Source organism: Triticum urartu, chromosome 7, assembly GCF_003073215.2.
Source record: "Triticum urartu cultivar G1812 chromosome 7, Tu2.1, whole genome shotgun sequence".
NCBI classification, from domain to species: Eukaryota; Viridiplantae; Streptophyta; class Magnoliopsida; order Poales; family Poaceae; genus Triticum; species Triticum urartu.
Window position 1 is genome coordinate 674365271 of NC_053028.1, and position 14279 is coordinate 674379549.

Below are 14279 nucleotides of genomic sequence, written 5' to 3' on the forward strand. Positions count from 1 at the left end.
AGAGACCTCGAGTGCCTTAATTCTCCACACTCCTGCTGTTCCGTTGAACCCCAAAAAATTGAGGAATGCTCCCTTAACCTGTTGTTCAACCTCAAAGCAGAAGCATGGATTTAAACAAACAAACAAATAGAGCATAGAATAATCATACAAAGGAATTTCTCCCTTCGTAATTAGCAGATAAACCCTTTTTTAGAAAGAAAAAATCACAATCATATGTGTATGTCACACATCAAGTGCAATCAACTGGATGAGTTTGAATAGTAAGCATGCACGTGCCTTGGCGGGAAAAAATTTCTAATTCAATCTAGTTATGAAGCATTTTTTTCAAGAGTTAACAGAGCAGAAAACCCATATTAGTACGGTCACTATGGAAATACACATTAATTTTTTATATTTCTATCTCTTTTTGATTCAGTGTTGTTAAGAAAATGAAGATTGCAAACAATTTGTACAATGGGAGGCATCACCAACTTTTAGAAGTTCAGAAATTAAAAATAGACATTAGCTAGACATTCAAGCGCCTTGGCATTTAAGTTGTGTCGACATAAACATCAAGAGAAAATAGGGAGAACATAATGCCACCCCATCGACACATAAGCTACAGGAGTGCCGCACATTTTATTAGTCCATATAACATGCCAATGGCAAAGAGAGGCAACATAGCCGGTTCTGGAGTTGTCTATTTCGAGAGAGGCTTGTGGTTAGCCATCTTCATTGAAATCTTTTAAAACAATGAGTTAGGACACAGGTCAAGCAGCATGGTACCTGATGCAAGGCTCGATATTTAGATAGCATCAGTTTTGTTGTTGTCTCATACATATTACAAGTATCTTATGTCAATGATCATTTTGTCTAAACGAGCCTTGTGCTCCGGAAAATATTCTAACAACTCATCTATGGTCACCCAAAAATGGTCCTCGCATTTCCTGATATATATCCAATGTCATGGATCGGACCACTTGCGACTTCAACGAAAAACAAATGTTGCGAGAAGCATAAAATATCAAGACACGTAGCATGGCAGTGCATCAACCTAATAAATCAAATGCGTGACAAAATGTGAAGAACTAAATAGGGTACAAGAACTACCGTCTGAGCCATTGGAGCATTGGTTTTGGAAAGGAAAACTCAAATAAAAGGAAATAAGGGTACATACTTGAACGGAAACGGATGGTGTCACAAAAACATCAATAGTACATTCAATGTCAGCCTCATACAGTGAGGGAAATTCCCTGCTTGCTAGAGAAACCAGTCGTTCAAACCACTTAATAATCCAGTAATGAATTTTATATTTTAGTCTGCAAGGTCAAAGAGTTTGATGAGCACCATAAAAATTTCAATGGCATTGCAATAACATTACCAGATTATATTGGTCTTGCAAACTTCGAACAGATTCATAAACCACTTTACTAACTCAAATGAAAGGGGAAAAATGCATGATGGGGATGAGGTTCTTGAGCAGAATGGCACATAATAAATACACCACAATGTTTTTATGCATCAAACCTGACACTCACAAGTCATAAAATACCACTGCAGTCATAATTCTAAAGTGTAATAAAACTATGCTTAGAATATATTTTTATGGTAAATCTAACTATGGTGTTCCAGTTGTATCAGTACAATTATATAGCCGGTTAAGCAAATACTATATCTTAAATTTGAAGCTGCAAAATAGAATATCATGATTGCCATGAGATCCGATAATGAAAGGTCAATTATCATAATCTTTTAATATATATGTACGAAGTGCTACTCAAGGTATGGTGTCACTGTGATAGATCACATAAAATAATTTGATTAAATAGTTGCAAGCTAAAGAAGTTTAGACCATATTAAATAATTAAGTTAAACATTTACATGCAAAAGAGTTTCAACCCTTACCACTTAATCTTGTTTTATCGGCAGAGTTGGAACTCCACTCCTAAGTAAACAAATACAACCGTGTTAAACATCCCAAAAATATATCACATCTTATCAATCTTGTGGATCTGAAGTTTTGAAACCAAATTTTGGACACTGAAACTTGCGTGCTGTAAAATCTACAGAAGAAAGATGAAACAAAGCCACAATAAATGATAGAAGAAAGAGAGGCATATACCGGAATCGAAGTAGATGGCACGTATTCAATTTTTGGTAGTCCCTGACCAGAAATATTTTCTCCTCGCTTTATATGCTATCTTCCCTTCGTTGCTGAAAGTTTTTGTAATAAGGAGAAGTTGTGGCTGCCCTGCTCCTGCTAGAACCGTCGCCAATCCATGCTCTTCTTTGTAACAAGATGATACGAAAGATATATCACTTAGATTATTTTTGCTCAAAGAAGTTCCCATAATATATCAATGGCGTCAACACTGCTACAGTCATGAAGGTCTTAAACTACTACTTTCAGATCTACTGGAGCAAGGAAATTTTGAATAAGATACTTTATTCAGCTTCAGCGGATTTGAGGAGCAAAAATGGTCAATGAACAAAAGCTACAACAGGTGTTTCCCTCCTTTTAAGGGTTACCAGATACCAACAGGCAAATGTCATTGTCCTTTACAAAGCAAGCATGCCTATTTTTTCTGATGAAACTGATATGTATATATCTCTTAAGAAACTGCAGCAGCAGGTACAGATATGAAACATTGCATACCTCAAGAAAAGATGATGTTTCATGGAAGCCATCCGGTGAATCCCAAAACTATAAAGCTTTTAGCCTTTGGTAGAAGTTTTTCATCTTCGCAATAATGTTGACATCTTGCACAACTCCTTCTGAAGCAAAAATAAAAAATTATGTGCCAAGCACCATAGCTAAGTCTTTATACAAGATAATTTTTTTACAATTCTATGCAGATTCTGCTACCAACAAGCCTATAAACATGTTGATGACTATTGCATCTCTCAACTCAATCTCTAGATTAACAGTTGGAACTGGATTAATCCATAAAAAGTCCCCCAAAGGATAACGAATGTTAAAATAGAACCTGGCAAAGGGAAGAGTAACAGCTAAGGTAAGGGATTAACATAGCAATGTAATATGGAGAACCATCACCTCAAAACCAGATACCGGGATTCAGAAGTAAGAAAGAAAACGATCACCTCAAATTTAGATACCTGGTTTCAGAAGTAAGCAAGTATTAACAAAGGCACGAATAATGGCAGAGGAGAAATTGTGATCATATGACAATTGTGATAAATCCTCACATTTATGGTTCAGATCAACAAAAATCACAAATCACTTGATATTGGCTACCAACTCTCAGTTAGCATGGCAGCAGCAACAAACTATGGCAGAGGAGAAATAATGGCCTCCAACATGTTCAGATCATGAAGATAAAATACTTTTTTTGCGGGAAGAGAAGAGAAAAGACTGCATGAGCATGGCCCGAACAGAGAGAGGGAAGCAAAGGGCCTTCCATAGCGAGCCATGGGCTGCAAGCCTGCCATGGTGCTCCTCCGTCACACCCGCAGCCTGCAGAAACCAACCGCACAGATCAAATCAAAAAATCCAGAAGAAGAAGATGAGGTGAGGGGAGGGGAGGCGAGGGGAGGGGAGGAGGATGGAGGGCGCTAGTACCTTTGATGTCTACGTGCTGCAACCCGTCACCGACGTCGATGTCCACCACATCAGCAAGCACCGAGAGAAGGCCGCCGCCGCCGTCGTCGTCGCCCCATCCCCATCCATCCATGGGTGGGTGTTGGGCTAGAGTTTCATCCCCATCCATCCATTGGTCGGGCCAGACCTCCATGGCCGACCTCGAGGCCCAGGTGGACGAGGGCGCGGTGGTGCCGCTGTGGATCTGGGCGCCCCCTCACCTTGTCGTGCGATATGGAGCCTTCTCTCCCATAGCCCCACACCTTGTCGCGCGGATCCAGGCTGAGAAGGTGAGGGGCTGGAGCAGCGGCGCTAGAGGAGGAGGAGGCCGGCGGCGGTGGGATTGAGGCGGCGGGGTGTTGTGGTTGGGGCAGACGAGAGCGGCGGTGGACAAGTGCATCGAGGGCACGAGGGTTCGGGTGAGAGCGGCTGGCTAATTTTCGTAGGTTTATTTTCGTAGATTATTTTCAGAACGAGTTTTTTTCGACCAACCGAAGGGTTTAGCACTGGACATCGTGGGAGCATACCATTTTTTCTTTCCTGGTTCGAGGGCGGAGGGGGAATTGATGGGATGCGGGAGGTGGGATCGAGGACGAAAAAAGACCGTCATTGGTAGGACGGAAATTGACCAGCGGAAACTAGCAACTGCTTTATTAGAAGTAGAGATAAGGCCGGATCAGACCTAGAAATGGGCTCGTGGCATCGGCACTCGGCCGCAGCAATGCGAACGGGATGGGTATGTGTTGACGACCTGCATGTGACGGGCATACACTCAGCTAACTCTTATAGCCGGAGATGCGACCCCCCGCGTCGTTTCCCCTGGAGGCTCGGGGTATTACCATAGCCATCGCCACTACTTCCCCTGCTCCTTTTCGTCTCACCGTCGTTAAGGGCGCCTTCGGTGAAACCGGGCCGGCCTCGAGGAAGGAGGCGTCCGACACTTGCCTGCCGGCACGTGCATGTGCGTGGTGAGGTGGCCAACGCTGAGGCGGTTTCGCATGGTGACACAGCAGCTCCCGGGAAAGGCGGAGCGGCAAGCGGCAAGTGCGCGGGACACTTTTAATGGGTTTCCCTTGCGGCTTGCCCCCCCGCAGTAGGCACCTCGCAACCTTGCAAGAAGAGCCCCCGGCAGTAGGCACCAGATCTCAAGAGAGGAAACTTTACCAAGACTCATCGTTGACCACCACCACACGCCGCAACCTGGTCCCTATCCTAGGAAATTGATCGGAGGCCTGACCACCGCACGGCGCACGCACCGAAGCGAGCTAGCTGTGTGTCCTATTTTCCTTGCTATTTGTTTCTTATAAACCGTGCGTTTTCGATCCGGGAAACTGGAACTGTTCTATTGACAAGTGCTTGCAGAAACAACCTTGTCTTTAGCATACATATCCTTGGTTTCGATAACATAGGGTAAGCTATGAGGAAAAATAAAACCATCTGCATCCGAAACCTGATCAAAGGTAATCAATCTTTTTTCTGATGCCGTTGCCAGAAAATATTTCTGATACCTTAGTAAGTTCACTAGATCCTTGTTTTTATTTTTTATTTTTTGTTTTTACTTAGTTTTTTCCTTGGTTTATCTTTACGCAAGTTTATCAAAAACTCTAAAAGATTAGTAGCATGGCTAACAAAAAGCCTGGGGAATTTGCAGCTCTTGATGAAGATTTTATGCGTGCACCTATTGCACAACCTGCAGTTCCAGCTGAACAATCTGATATTAATCTCACCTTGTTAGTTGTTATACCATGGTTCAGTAAAACCAGTTCAGAGACTCTGCTTTTGAAAATGCAGGTATGCATCTACATACTTTTACTATTTGTTTCCATGGAGAAAAGACAGTACGATTTATGCAAGTTTCCACACTCTCTAATACCTTTTTTGTTTTTAGATACAACTGCAGGTACATAATTTCTGGCACCATTTTCTCTGCTGATCTACAGATAGTAGTCTCTTCACTCATCTAGCTAGCTCAAAAGCACCATATAGACATATACCGATCTAACGTCCTGGAAGAACAAGACCAAATGCTGATGCATATATTTCTTTACCGCTCATATATTTCTTTACCGTATAAATTTCAATGTGTATGTAATAACTTGCTCATTTGGCATGCAGTATCAGCAGTGATGCTTTGGTCTCGGTGTGCACTTACAAAGGAGGCATGATTAAGTATGTGGTAGTGTTGTGCCAGTACGTCGGTGCGGGAGGCACCGCGTGCGGCCGCCATGGTGACGTTGGCGGAGGGCTTCACGGCGAGCTTCCTCTCGTGGAGGCTCATGGCACCGCTGCCGCAGGATGTCCTCGTGCATGCCTGGAGCTGGAGGTCCAAGAGGATGTTCTTGAGGAACTCGTGCTTTAAGGACTTGGTGCCGGTGTTAGGGCCTTGCATTACTTTGTGTTCTTTGTGTTTGCTTGAGGAGAGTCAAGTACAGATGTAGTTGCTGTGGTAAGTAATGTTGATGGATGATGGGTACCAGAAACAGGGGCGCTCCTGATGATTAAATAGCAGTAATCTTCGGCATGTGGTGTCACCAAGATCCTAATCTCAATGATGTACCTGCTGTCGGCGATCGCATTAATACCGCCAGCAGGCGTGTGCTCGTATTCTTCCGTGATGATGATGTATTGTCGTACACTAGGCTTGGACGTAGAACAGACAAGTACGGCTTGAGATGTTCACATGCTTAAGGTCTCCCAAGCTCACAATGGTGTACATAATTACTGAGCTGGCTAGCTTCCCCAGTGTTTATCGACAAAAATGGCTTGAAAAGTAGAGAAAGAGTGGGCTGGTATGGGCGTTACATGTACGCAACGCAAAACATCATACACTTTTTGATAAAAAGAATATATTAATATCGCGAAAATAATATCATACATTTTTTTGAAAATATATATATTAATATCGCGAAGATATCAATTACACACGGCATCTGTACCTATAAAATATCGCAAACAAATTCAAGATGCACACAACCTCAAAAAGAAAACAAAAAAGAAAGGAAAAATAAAGACCCGCCATAGTGATCAACTCCTCTCAGCAGCAACACACAAACCACTACCAAAGACAACACCCAAAAACAAAAAAGGTCTTTAAAAGCAACGCCTTCAAAAAAAAAACAATGCATAAGTGCCGTCATCACCCAATTCAAAATTTTAGGTTTTCACCCTGGAGAAAGTCTGATCTCTCGAAACAAAACATAATACATGCCAGCTAACGTACATAAACATTTACCTAGGCGTCGATCTCGTATCAAAAGCATCATGCATCATCACGCATTGCATGTGCGTTTGGTACATACTATTATCATTGTTTACTACGTAGTATTATCATTGTGCGTTGTCGTATGCTGGGTATGGCCGTATGGATACAAGATGGACACGTACGATCCAAGATGTCCACAAGCCTGCTTAGGGTCACGTACTTGAACCCTCAAGCGCATGATGATCGATGGTAACAAACATATAATCACTGAGCTGGCTACCGTGTCATGGTCACAGAAGAAAAATAGTTTGGAATGAACCGGAGGGAAAGACAAGACGCACGCACATGGCACCACATGCAGCGCCAGGGGCTGCGCAAACAGGATGGGGATGTGTTGACGTGCATGCGATGCTACTGATGCATCATGTAGTCATGTACTTCCTTCGTTTTAAAATAGATGACTCAATTTTATATTAATTTTAGAACGGAGGGAGTAGGAGTATACAATACTTTTTACAGGGACAGGAATACATGGTAGGTCCGATTTCCTAAAATGTCGCAAAAGTGTAAGTAAAGTTCAGTGTATATATGTAGTCTTGACCATACTTAATCTACTGATGTGGAGGAAGCTTAGGAACCTGGCCAGCGAGGCGGCGAACCGGTGACCATGGATGCACCACGGTAACTTCGAGTTTCTTGGCACCATGATTGAAGAGACCTGCCTTAGCAGCAGCTTGACGGTAAGATCTATATACACTATAGTTAGGGAGCTAGTACTACGTACGTAGTACTCCCTCCGTTCTTAAAAGAGTATACTTTCAACTTTGTTAAAAATCAAACTTTTTTATATTTAAACGTATTTATAAAATAATAGACCAACATTTATACCATCAAATTAGTAGCATTAGATTCATGATAAAACATATTTTCACCATATAACTATTAGGTTTCACAAGCATTGACATATCTTTACATAAACTTTGAGATATATTGACCCTCCAACAAAATTGAAAATGAACTCTTTCAAGAACGGAGGGAGTAGGTGACTGTGTGTGCGCATTGATCGATGCTAGTTCCATGAAACATTGGAGTGCATGGTGCATGCGGCAGCGCAACAGTTAACACACTGCCCGGGGAAAGGCAGGCATGCGGCGGGCCGCGAACATCTTCACATGGCATGGCATGTGTTAATTTGTTCGGAACTTTGGATTTTTTTTTTTTGCGATGGTACATCGGGGTTGTGATTGCGTGCACATGATCTGATGATTTCCCTTCTTCAACCAATGCACGTTGCGGTTATAAGCGTCTGTCTGGCGAGTGTGGCAACATCCCTATGTCGATTGAACACTATTTTTTCTACAGAAAAGACACTCAAATGCAGGGCCGGCCCTAGCATCTTAGAGGCCCTTGTGCGAACTTTTGAACCCCACCGGCCATGGGCCCTCGCCTTGGCACGGCTCTGACTGCCACGACTATCACCAATAATGTTGTGGCAGGTGTGTAGTGGCTGCGACCCGTCGAAAGAACCGACAACGAGTTTCATCCAACGAGAAAAATCATTGGTTGCATGGTGCCTAATTAGTGGAGTATTGCATGCTTTTTTTAGCTTGAATCGGAGTATTGCATGATGCATGGGGCTTAATTAAAGGAGTGTTGCATGTTTTTTAATTTTTTGAGAAGGAGTATTGCATGCTGCGACTCATACTTGCCAAATTTTTGGCTGCATGGAATGGATACACATCTCACGCTGCATAGATCCGGCATTAATTGAGATCGATAATCAAGGATATTAGCAGATTGGCTGATTTCATGGCCAAAATTTTCGCCGCAGAGTTAATTCCTAGCTTGGTCGCGCAGCGGGAGTAGGTGACTGGCTGAATGGTTGTCTCTTGGCTGGTCTTTTTACCTTCTCTATCTTTTCTTCTTCCTAATATGCTTATATATCTACTAGAGACATGCAAACGGATGGGCCCCTGCTTTGGCTGGGCCCTAGGCGGCCGCACTCCTCGCCATGCCCCTGGGCCGGCCCTGCTCAAATGTATCTCGGAGCATCTACAATTGGACTGGGCTATTTTGTTCTCCTATACATCGACAAACGTGTCCGAACAGCGTCCGGACGTGCCCGCTTTAAACCCTCATTTATCTGGTCATTACTAACTATGGTAGACGGGAGCTATTTATTTACACACAAGATGATTGGGATCTAAGGGTAAACCAAATGTGATAATAACTCATCGATAAGGTGGGTGATAGTGTGTAGCACTTAAGAGCATCTATAGTGGTTGGTAAGATTGTCTTATCTTAAGTCTGCCACATAACTTAAAGAAGGCTATAAAAATATGATGTACAACGAGTTAACTCTAACTCTTGTTATTACTAAATACCTAAACATGGTGAGGGATATCATTGCTAGAGATCATTCCTTAATTAAGAGAAAACAAGTCTTTTTATTTCTTTCTCATTTCACTCTCCTCCAGCTCAACATTTATCCTCTTGAAACATGATTTTGCCCCCACTTTATAAATAAAAGCACCGCCTCGAAACAACAAGTCAAATGCAGAGAAGAAGATAAAAAGGTCAGCTCGGTGGAGTTATTCATGCAACCCGAAAAAAAAGGGGATACAAGGCTCGTCGGAGCCAATCGATCATAGGCTAAGAGGTGAAGCAAGTTGGCGGCCTGCCACTATAATATTTAGGGAAACATTTTGGAACGGCGCGCCCGCCGAACTTTCGGCCGGCCGCTCGCTCTCACATGCAAATCCCGCACACATGCAGCATGATTGCACGCGCACCATGCAGGCAAACTACTCCCGCACGTGGTGGGTTCTACGCAACTGGCCGGCCCCCTTTTCTACCTTATCTCTTTCCCTTTCTTCTACCTCCAGCCCACATCGCCTAATACTCCTTCACGCCCTCGTTTCTCCTCTTCCTGCTCTTAGAGACAGCATGCGCGCTGCTACGACCCACCACGAGCACCGGCTGCAAAGAGAGCCTTGGCTCAGTGGTTGGGCATGCGGTTGTGCAGCCTAACGACCCGAGTTCAATTCCTAGAATTAACAGGTGATGCACAGGGGTTTTCCCCCATTTATTGAGGATCAAGTTTGGTATGTGGTGGAACCACTCATCAAAAAATATCTTGATACTCATTTAAAACATTCTGAGGATCATGTTTATCTTGGTACTCATACTAAAATGGTCATATGCATCCCTAGTTGGTGCAGAGGCCGGGGAAGTGAAATTCTCCCCCATTTTAAGGCACAAGCACCAGCCCCCGCTAGGGCGGCTCGGGCGGCTCCCTACCCAGCCGCCGGGGGCACATACTCCTTCCTCCCCACCCTCCGTCGCCGCCGGGGGACACCGCCGGTCTAAGCCCGAGGGCCGACGGCGGTGGCTGATGACCCACAAGTATAGGGGATCTATCGTAGTCCTTTCGATAAGTAAGAGTGTCGAACCCAACGAGGAGCAGAAGGAAATGATAAGCGGTTTTCAGCAAGGTATTCTTTGCAAGTACTGAAATAAGTGGTAACAGATAGTTTTGTGACAAGATAAATTGTAACGAGCAACAAGTAACAAAAGTAAATAAAGTGCAGCAAGGTGGCCCAATCGTTTTTGTAGCAAAGGACGAGCCGGAACAAGCTCTTATAATAGGAAAAGCGCTCCGGAGGACACATGGGAATATCGTCAAGCTAGTTTTCATCACGTTCATATGATTCGCGTTCGATACTTTGATAATTTGATATGTGGGTGGACCGGTGCTTGGGTGCTGTTCTTACTTGAACAAGCATCCCACTTATGATTAACCTCTATTGCAAGCATCCACAACTACAACAAAAGTATTAAGGTAAACCTAATCATAGCATGAAACATATGGATCCAAATCAGCCCCTTACGAAGCAACGCATAAACTAGGGTTTAAGCTTCTGTCACTCTAGCAACCCATCATCTACTTATTACTTCCCAATGCCTTCTTCTAGGCCTAAATAATGGTGAAGTGTTATGTAGTCGATGTTCACATAACACCACTAGAGGCTATACAACATACATCTTATCAAAATATCAAACGAATACCAAATTCACATAACTACTAATAGCAAGACTTCTCCCTTGTCCTCGGGAACAAATGTAATTACTCACAAAGCATATTCATGTTCACAATCAGAGGGGTAATAATATGCATATAGGATCTGAACATATGATCTTCCACCAAATAAACCAACTAGCATCAACTACAAGGAGTAATCAACACTACTAGCAACCTACTAGCACCAATCCTGGACTTTGAGACAAGAATTGGATACAAGAGATGAACTAGGGTTTGGAGATGAGATGGTGCTGGTGAAGATGTTGATGGAGATTGCCCTCTCCCGATGAGAGGAGCGTTGGTGATGACGATGGTGATGATTTCCCCCTCCCGGAGGGAAGTATCCCCGGCAGAACAGCTCTGCCGGAGCTCTAGATTGGTTCCGCCAAGGTTCCGCCTCGTGACGGCGGAGTCTCTTCCCGAAAAGTTCCTTCCTATTGTTTTCTCATCGAAAGACTTCATATAGAAGAAGATGGACGTCGGAGACCCACCAGGGGGCCCACGAGGTAGGGGGGCGCGCCCCCACCCTCGTGAGCAGGGTGTGGGCCCCCTAGACTTCATCTTTGGCGAGGATTTTTAATTATTTATTTTAAGATATTCCGTGGAGTTTCAGGACTTTTGGAGTTGCGCAGAATAGGTCTCTAATATTTGCTCCTTTTCCAGCCAAGAATTCCAGCTGCCGGCATTCTCCCTCCTTATGTAAACCTTGTAAAATAAGAGAGAATAGCCATAAGTATTGTGACATAATGTGAAATAACAGCCCATAATGCAATAAATATCGATATAAAAGCATGATGCAAAATGGACGTATCAACTCCCCCAAGCTTAGACCTCGCTTGTCCTCAAGCGAAAAGCCGATAACAATAAATATGTCCTCATGTTTAGAGGTACAGGCGTCGATAAAAATAAAATACGGACATGAAGGCATCATGATTATTCTCATAACAGCAACATATATAGATTTTGTCATATGATTACTTATATTCAAGCGATGATCTTTTCACAATGCAAAAGTATGAATCATAAACCTTATTGGGCTCCAACAAACTATAATCTCAGTCATTGAAACAATTGCAACTTATCATAACATCGGAAAGAGTCTATGTCAGAGCTTAAAAGCAAGTCCACATACTCAACTATCATCTAGTCCTTCATAATTGCTAACACTCACGCGATACTTGTGGTTACGGAGTTTTAATCGGACACAGAGAAAGATAGGGGCTTATAGTTTTGCCCCACAACCTTTTACCTCAAGGGTAATGTCAACAATAATGGTTCATGCTCCCATACATCCAGTTAGATATATATATCATGTTCTTTCCAACATGCTAAGCTTGCCAAAGGATAAAATGAAAAAGAAAAGGTGAAGATCACCATGACTCTTGCATAAGGTAGAAGATAATAATAAAGATAGGCCCTTCGCAGAGGGAAGCAGAGGTTGCCATCCGCTTTTATGGTTGGATGCACAAAATCTCAATGCGAAAGAACGTCACTTTATATTGCCCCTTGTGATGTGAACCTTTATTATGCAGTCCGTCGCTTTTATTACTTCCACATCACAAGATCGTATAAAGCTTATTTCTCCCACACCAATCGATCATACATATTTAGAGTAATTTTTATTGCTTTGCACCGATGACAACTTACTTGAAGGATCTTACTCAATCCATAGGTAGATATGGTGGACTCTCATCGCAAAACTGGTTTAAGGGTATTTGGAAGCACAAGTAGTATTTCTACTTGGTGCTGAGAATTTGGCTAGCATGAGGGGGAAAGGCAAGCTCAACAAGTTAGAGGATCCATGACAACATACTTTATCTCAGATATAAGAAAGACATAACTCATTACGTTGTCTTCCTTGTCCAACATCAACTCTTTAGCATGTCATATTTTAATGAGTGCTTCCAATCATAAAAGATGTCAATGATAATATATCTATATGTGAAACCTCTCTTTCCTTATTACTTCCTATTAATTGCAACGATGACCAAGGCTATGTCTACCAACTCCCAATAACTTTTAATCATCAAACTCTTTCTATGTGAAGTCATTACTCTCAATAAGATCAATAAGAACTTTTTGTTTCTTTTTATTCTTGTTCTCTTTTCTTTTATTCACCCAAGATCATGGCAAAATTATTAGGCCCTTGACTCAACACTAATCTTTATTATATATAGCTCGCGGACTCGATTACAAAGAGAGATCATAAAGCAAAACTCAAAACTAGATCATGCCATAAACTTTATTCTACTAGATCAAGATACTACTAATAGGACCGAACTAAGAAAAACGGTAAAGATAGGAGTTATGATTGTGATACGATATCGAGGCACCTCCCCCAAGCTTGGCAGTTGCCAAGGGGAGTGCCCATACCCAGGTGATTATATCTCCTTTGTCGGTGAAGAAGGTGGGGGTGTTGTCGATGATGCAAGCTTTGCGTCCATCTTCCAAGGCATAGGTTCACCATCATAGAAGGATGATCGAGTCTCCGGAATCCTCAAATCTGCAGCCAAACTCATCCTTTTGAATCTATATTCATACTCACAGTTTTGGTTTTGCAGGTCATAGATTTGGGCTTGGAGGTGCTCGATCTTCTCGTGAAGCTTGAAGATGGTCTCCCCGATGTTGTCAGCATCCAACTTGTGGTTGCTAGTGAACTCCGCGATCATCATATGGTTGGAGTTGAGTCCACGTTCCACCATCCCTTGGCACTTGAAAACTTGTTGCTCCACTGCTTCTAGCCTCGTCTCCACGCTTCTGGTCCCCTTTGGTACCTCTTCATCGCGGATGTGCAGCAACCCATCACGCAACTCAATGGTTTGAGGGTGTCGCAGCACCTCCGCGAGGTAAGGGTTGATAACCTTCTCGAAAAACTTGTCCTTGGAAGCACTTGGGGCCGTCATGATGGCTTGGATCTGTCAGAAAAACAGCTCAAAACAAAAACAGAGGAGATTTGCGTGATACGGGAGTCAAAACCTTCGGGAGAATATATAATGAATTTTTACTGACCAAAATACGTATCGTGCAAGAAATCGGAGTCCGGAGGGCACACGAGGTGCTCACGAGGTAGGGAGCGCGCCCAGAGGGGTAGGGCGCGCCCACCACCCTTGTGGGGCCCTCGTGTCCTTCCTGGACTGGTACTTATTTTTCTATTTTTCTAAATATTCCAAAACGGAGAAATATTGCCTTAAAAATTGTTTTGGAGTCGGTTTACTTACCGTACCACATACCTATTCCTTTTCGGAGTCTGAAACGTTCTGGAAAGTGTCTCTTATGTATTCCTCTGGGGTTACGGTTTCAATAATATTGGTTTCAACGTTTATGGGATTACCTGAGATATAATGTTTGATTCTTTGACCGTTTACCACCTTCGGATTTGTGCCTTCGAAGTTGTTGATTTTTATGGCACCGGAACGATA

At 43.0% G+C, this 14279-nt stretch overlaps 1 protein-coding gene across 1 annotated transcript; it reads right to left on the reverse strand.

Annotated features, from left to right (window-relative positions):
• Window positions 1-3284: 3284 nt before the first annotated feature.
• LOC125523152 lies at window positions 3285-3949 on the reverse strand. The gene is made up of 2 exons (XM_048688210.1): window positions 3560-3949; window positions 3285-3454 (listed from the first exon to the last, which is right to left on the reverse strand). The coding sequence occupies exons 1-2, from the start codon at window positions 3729-3731 to the stop codon at window positions 3303-3305; spliced, it is 324 nt and encodes a 107-aa protein (XP_048544167.1). The 5' UTR covers window positions 3732-3949; the 3' UTR covers window positions 3285-3302.
• Between the last annotated feature and the right edge of the window lie 10330 nt (window positions 3950-14279).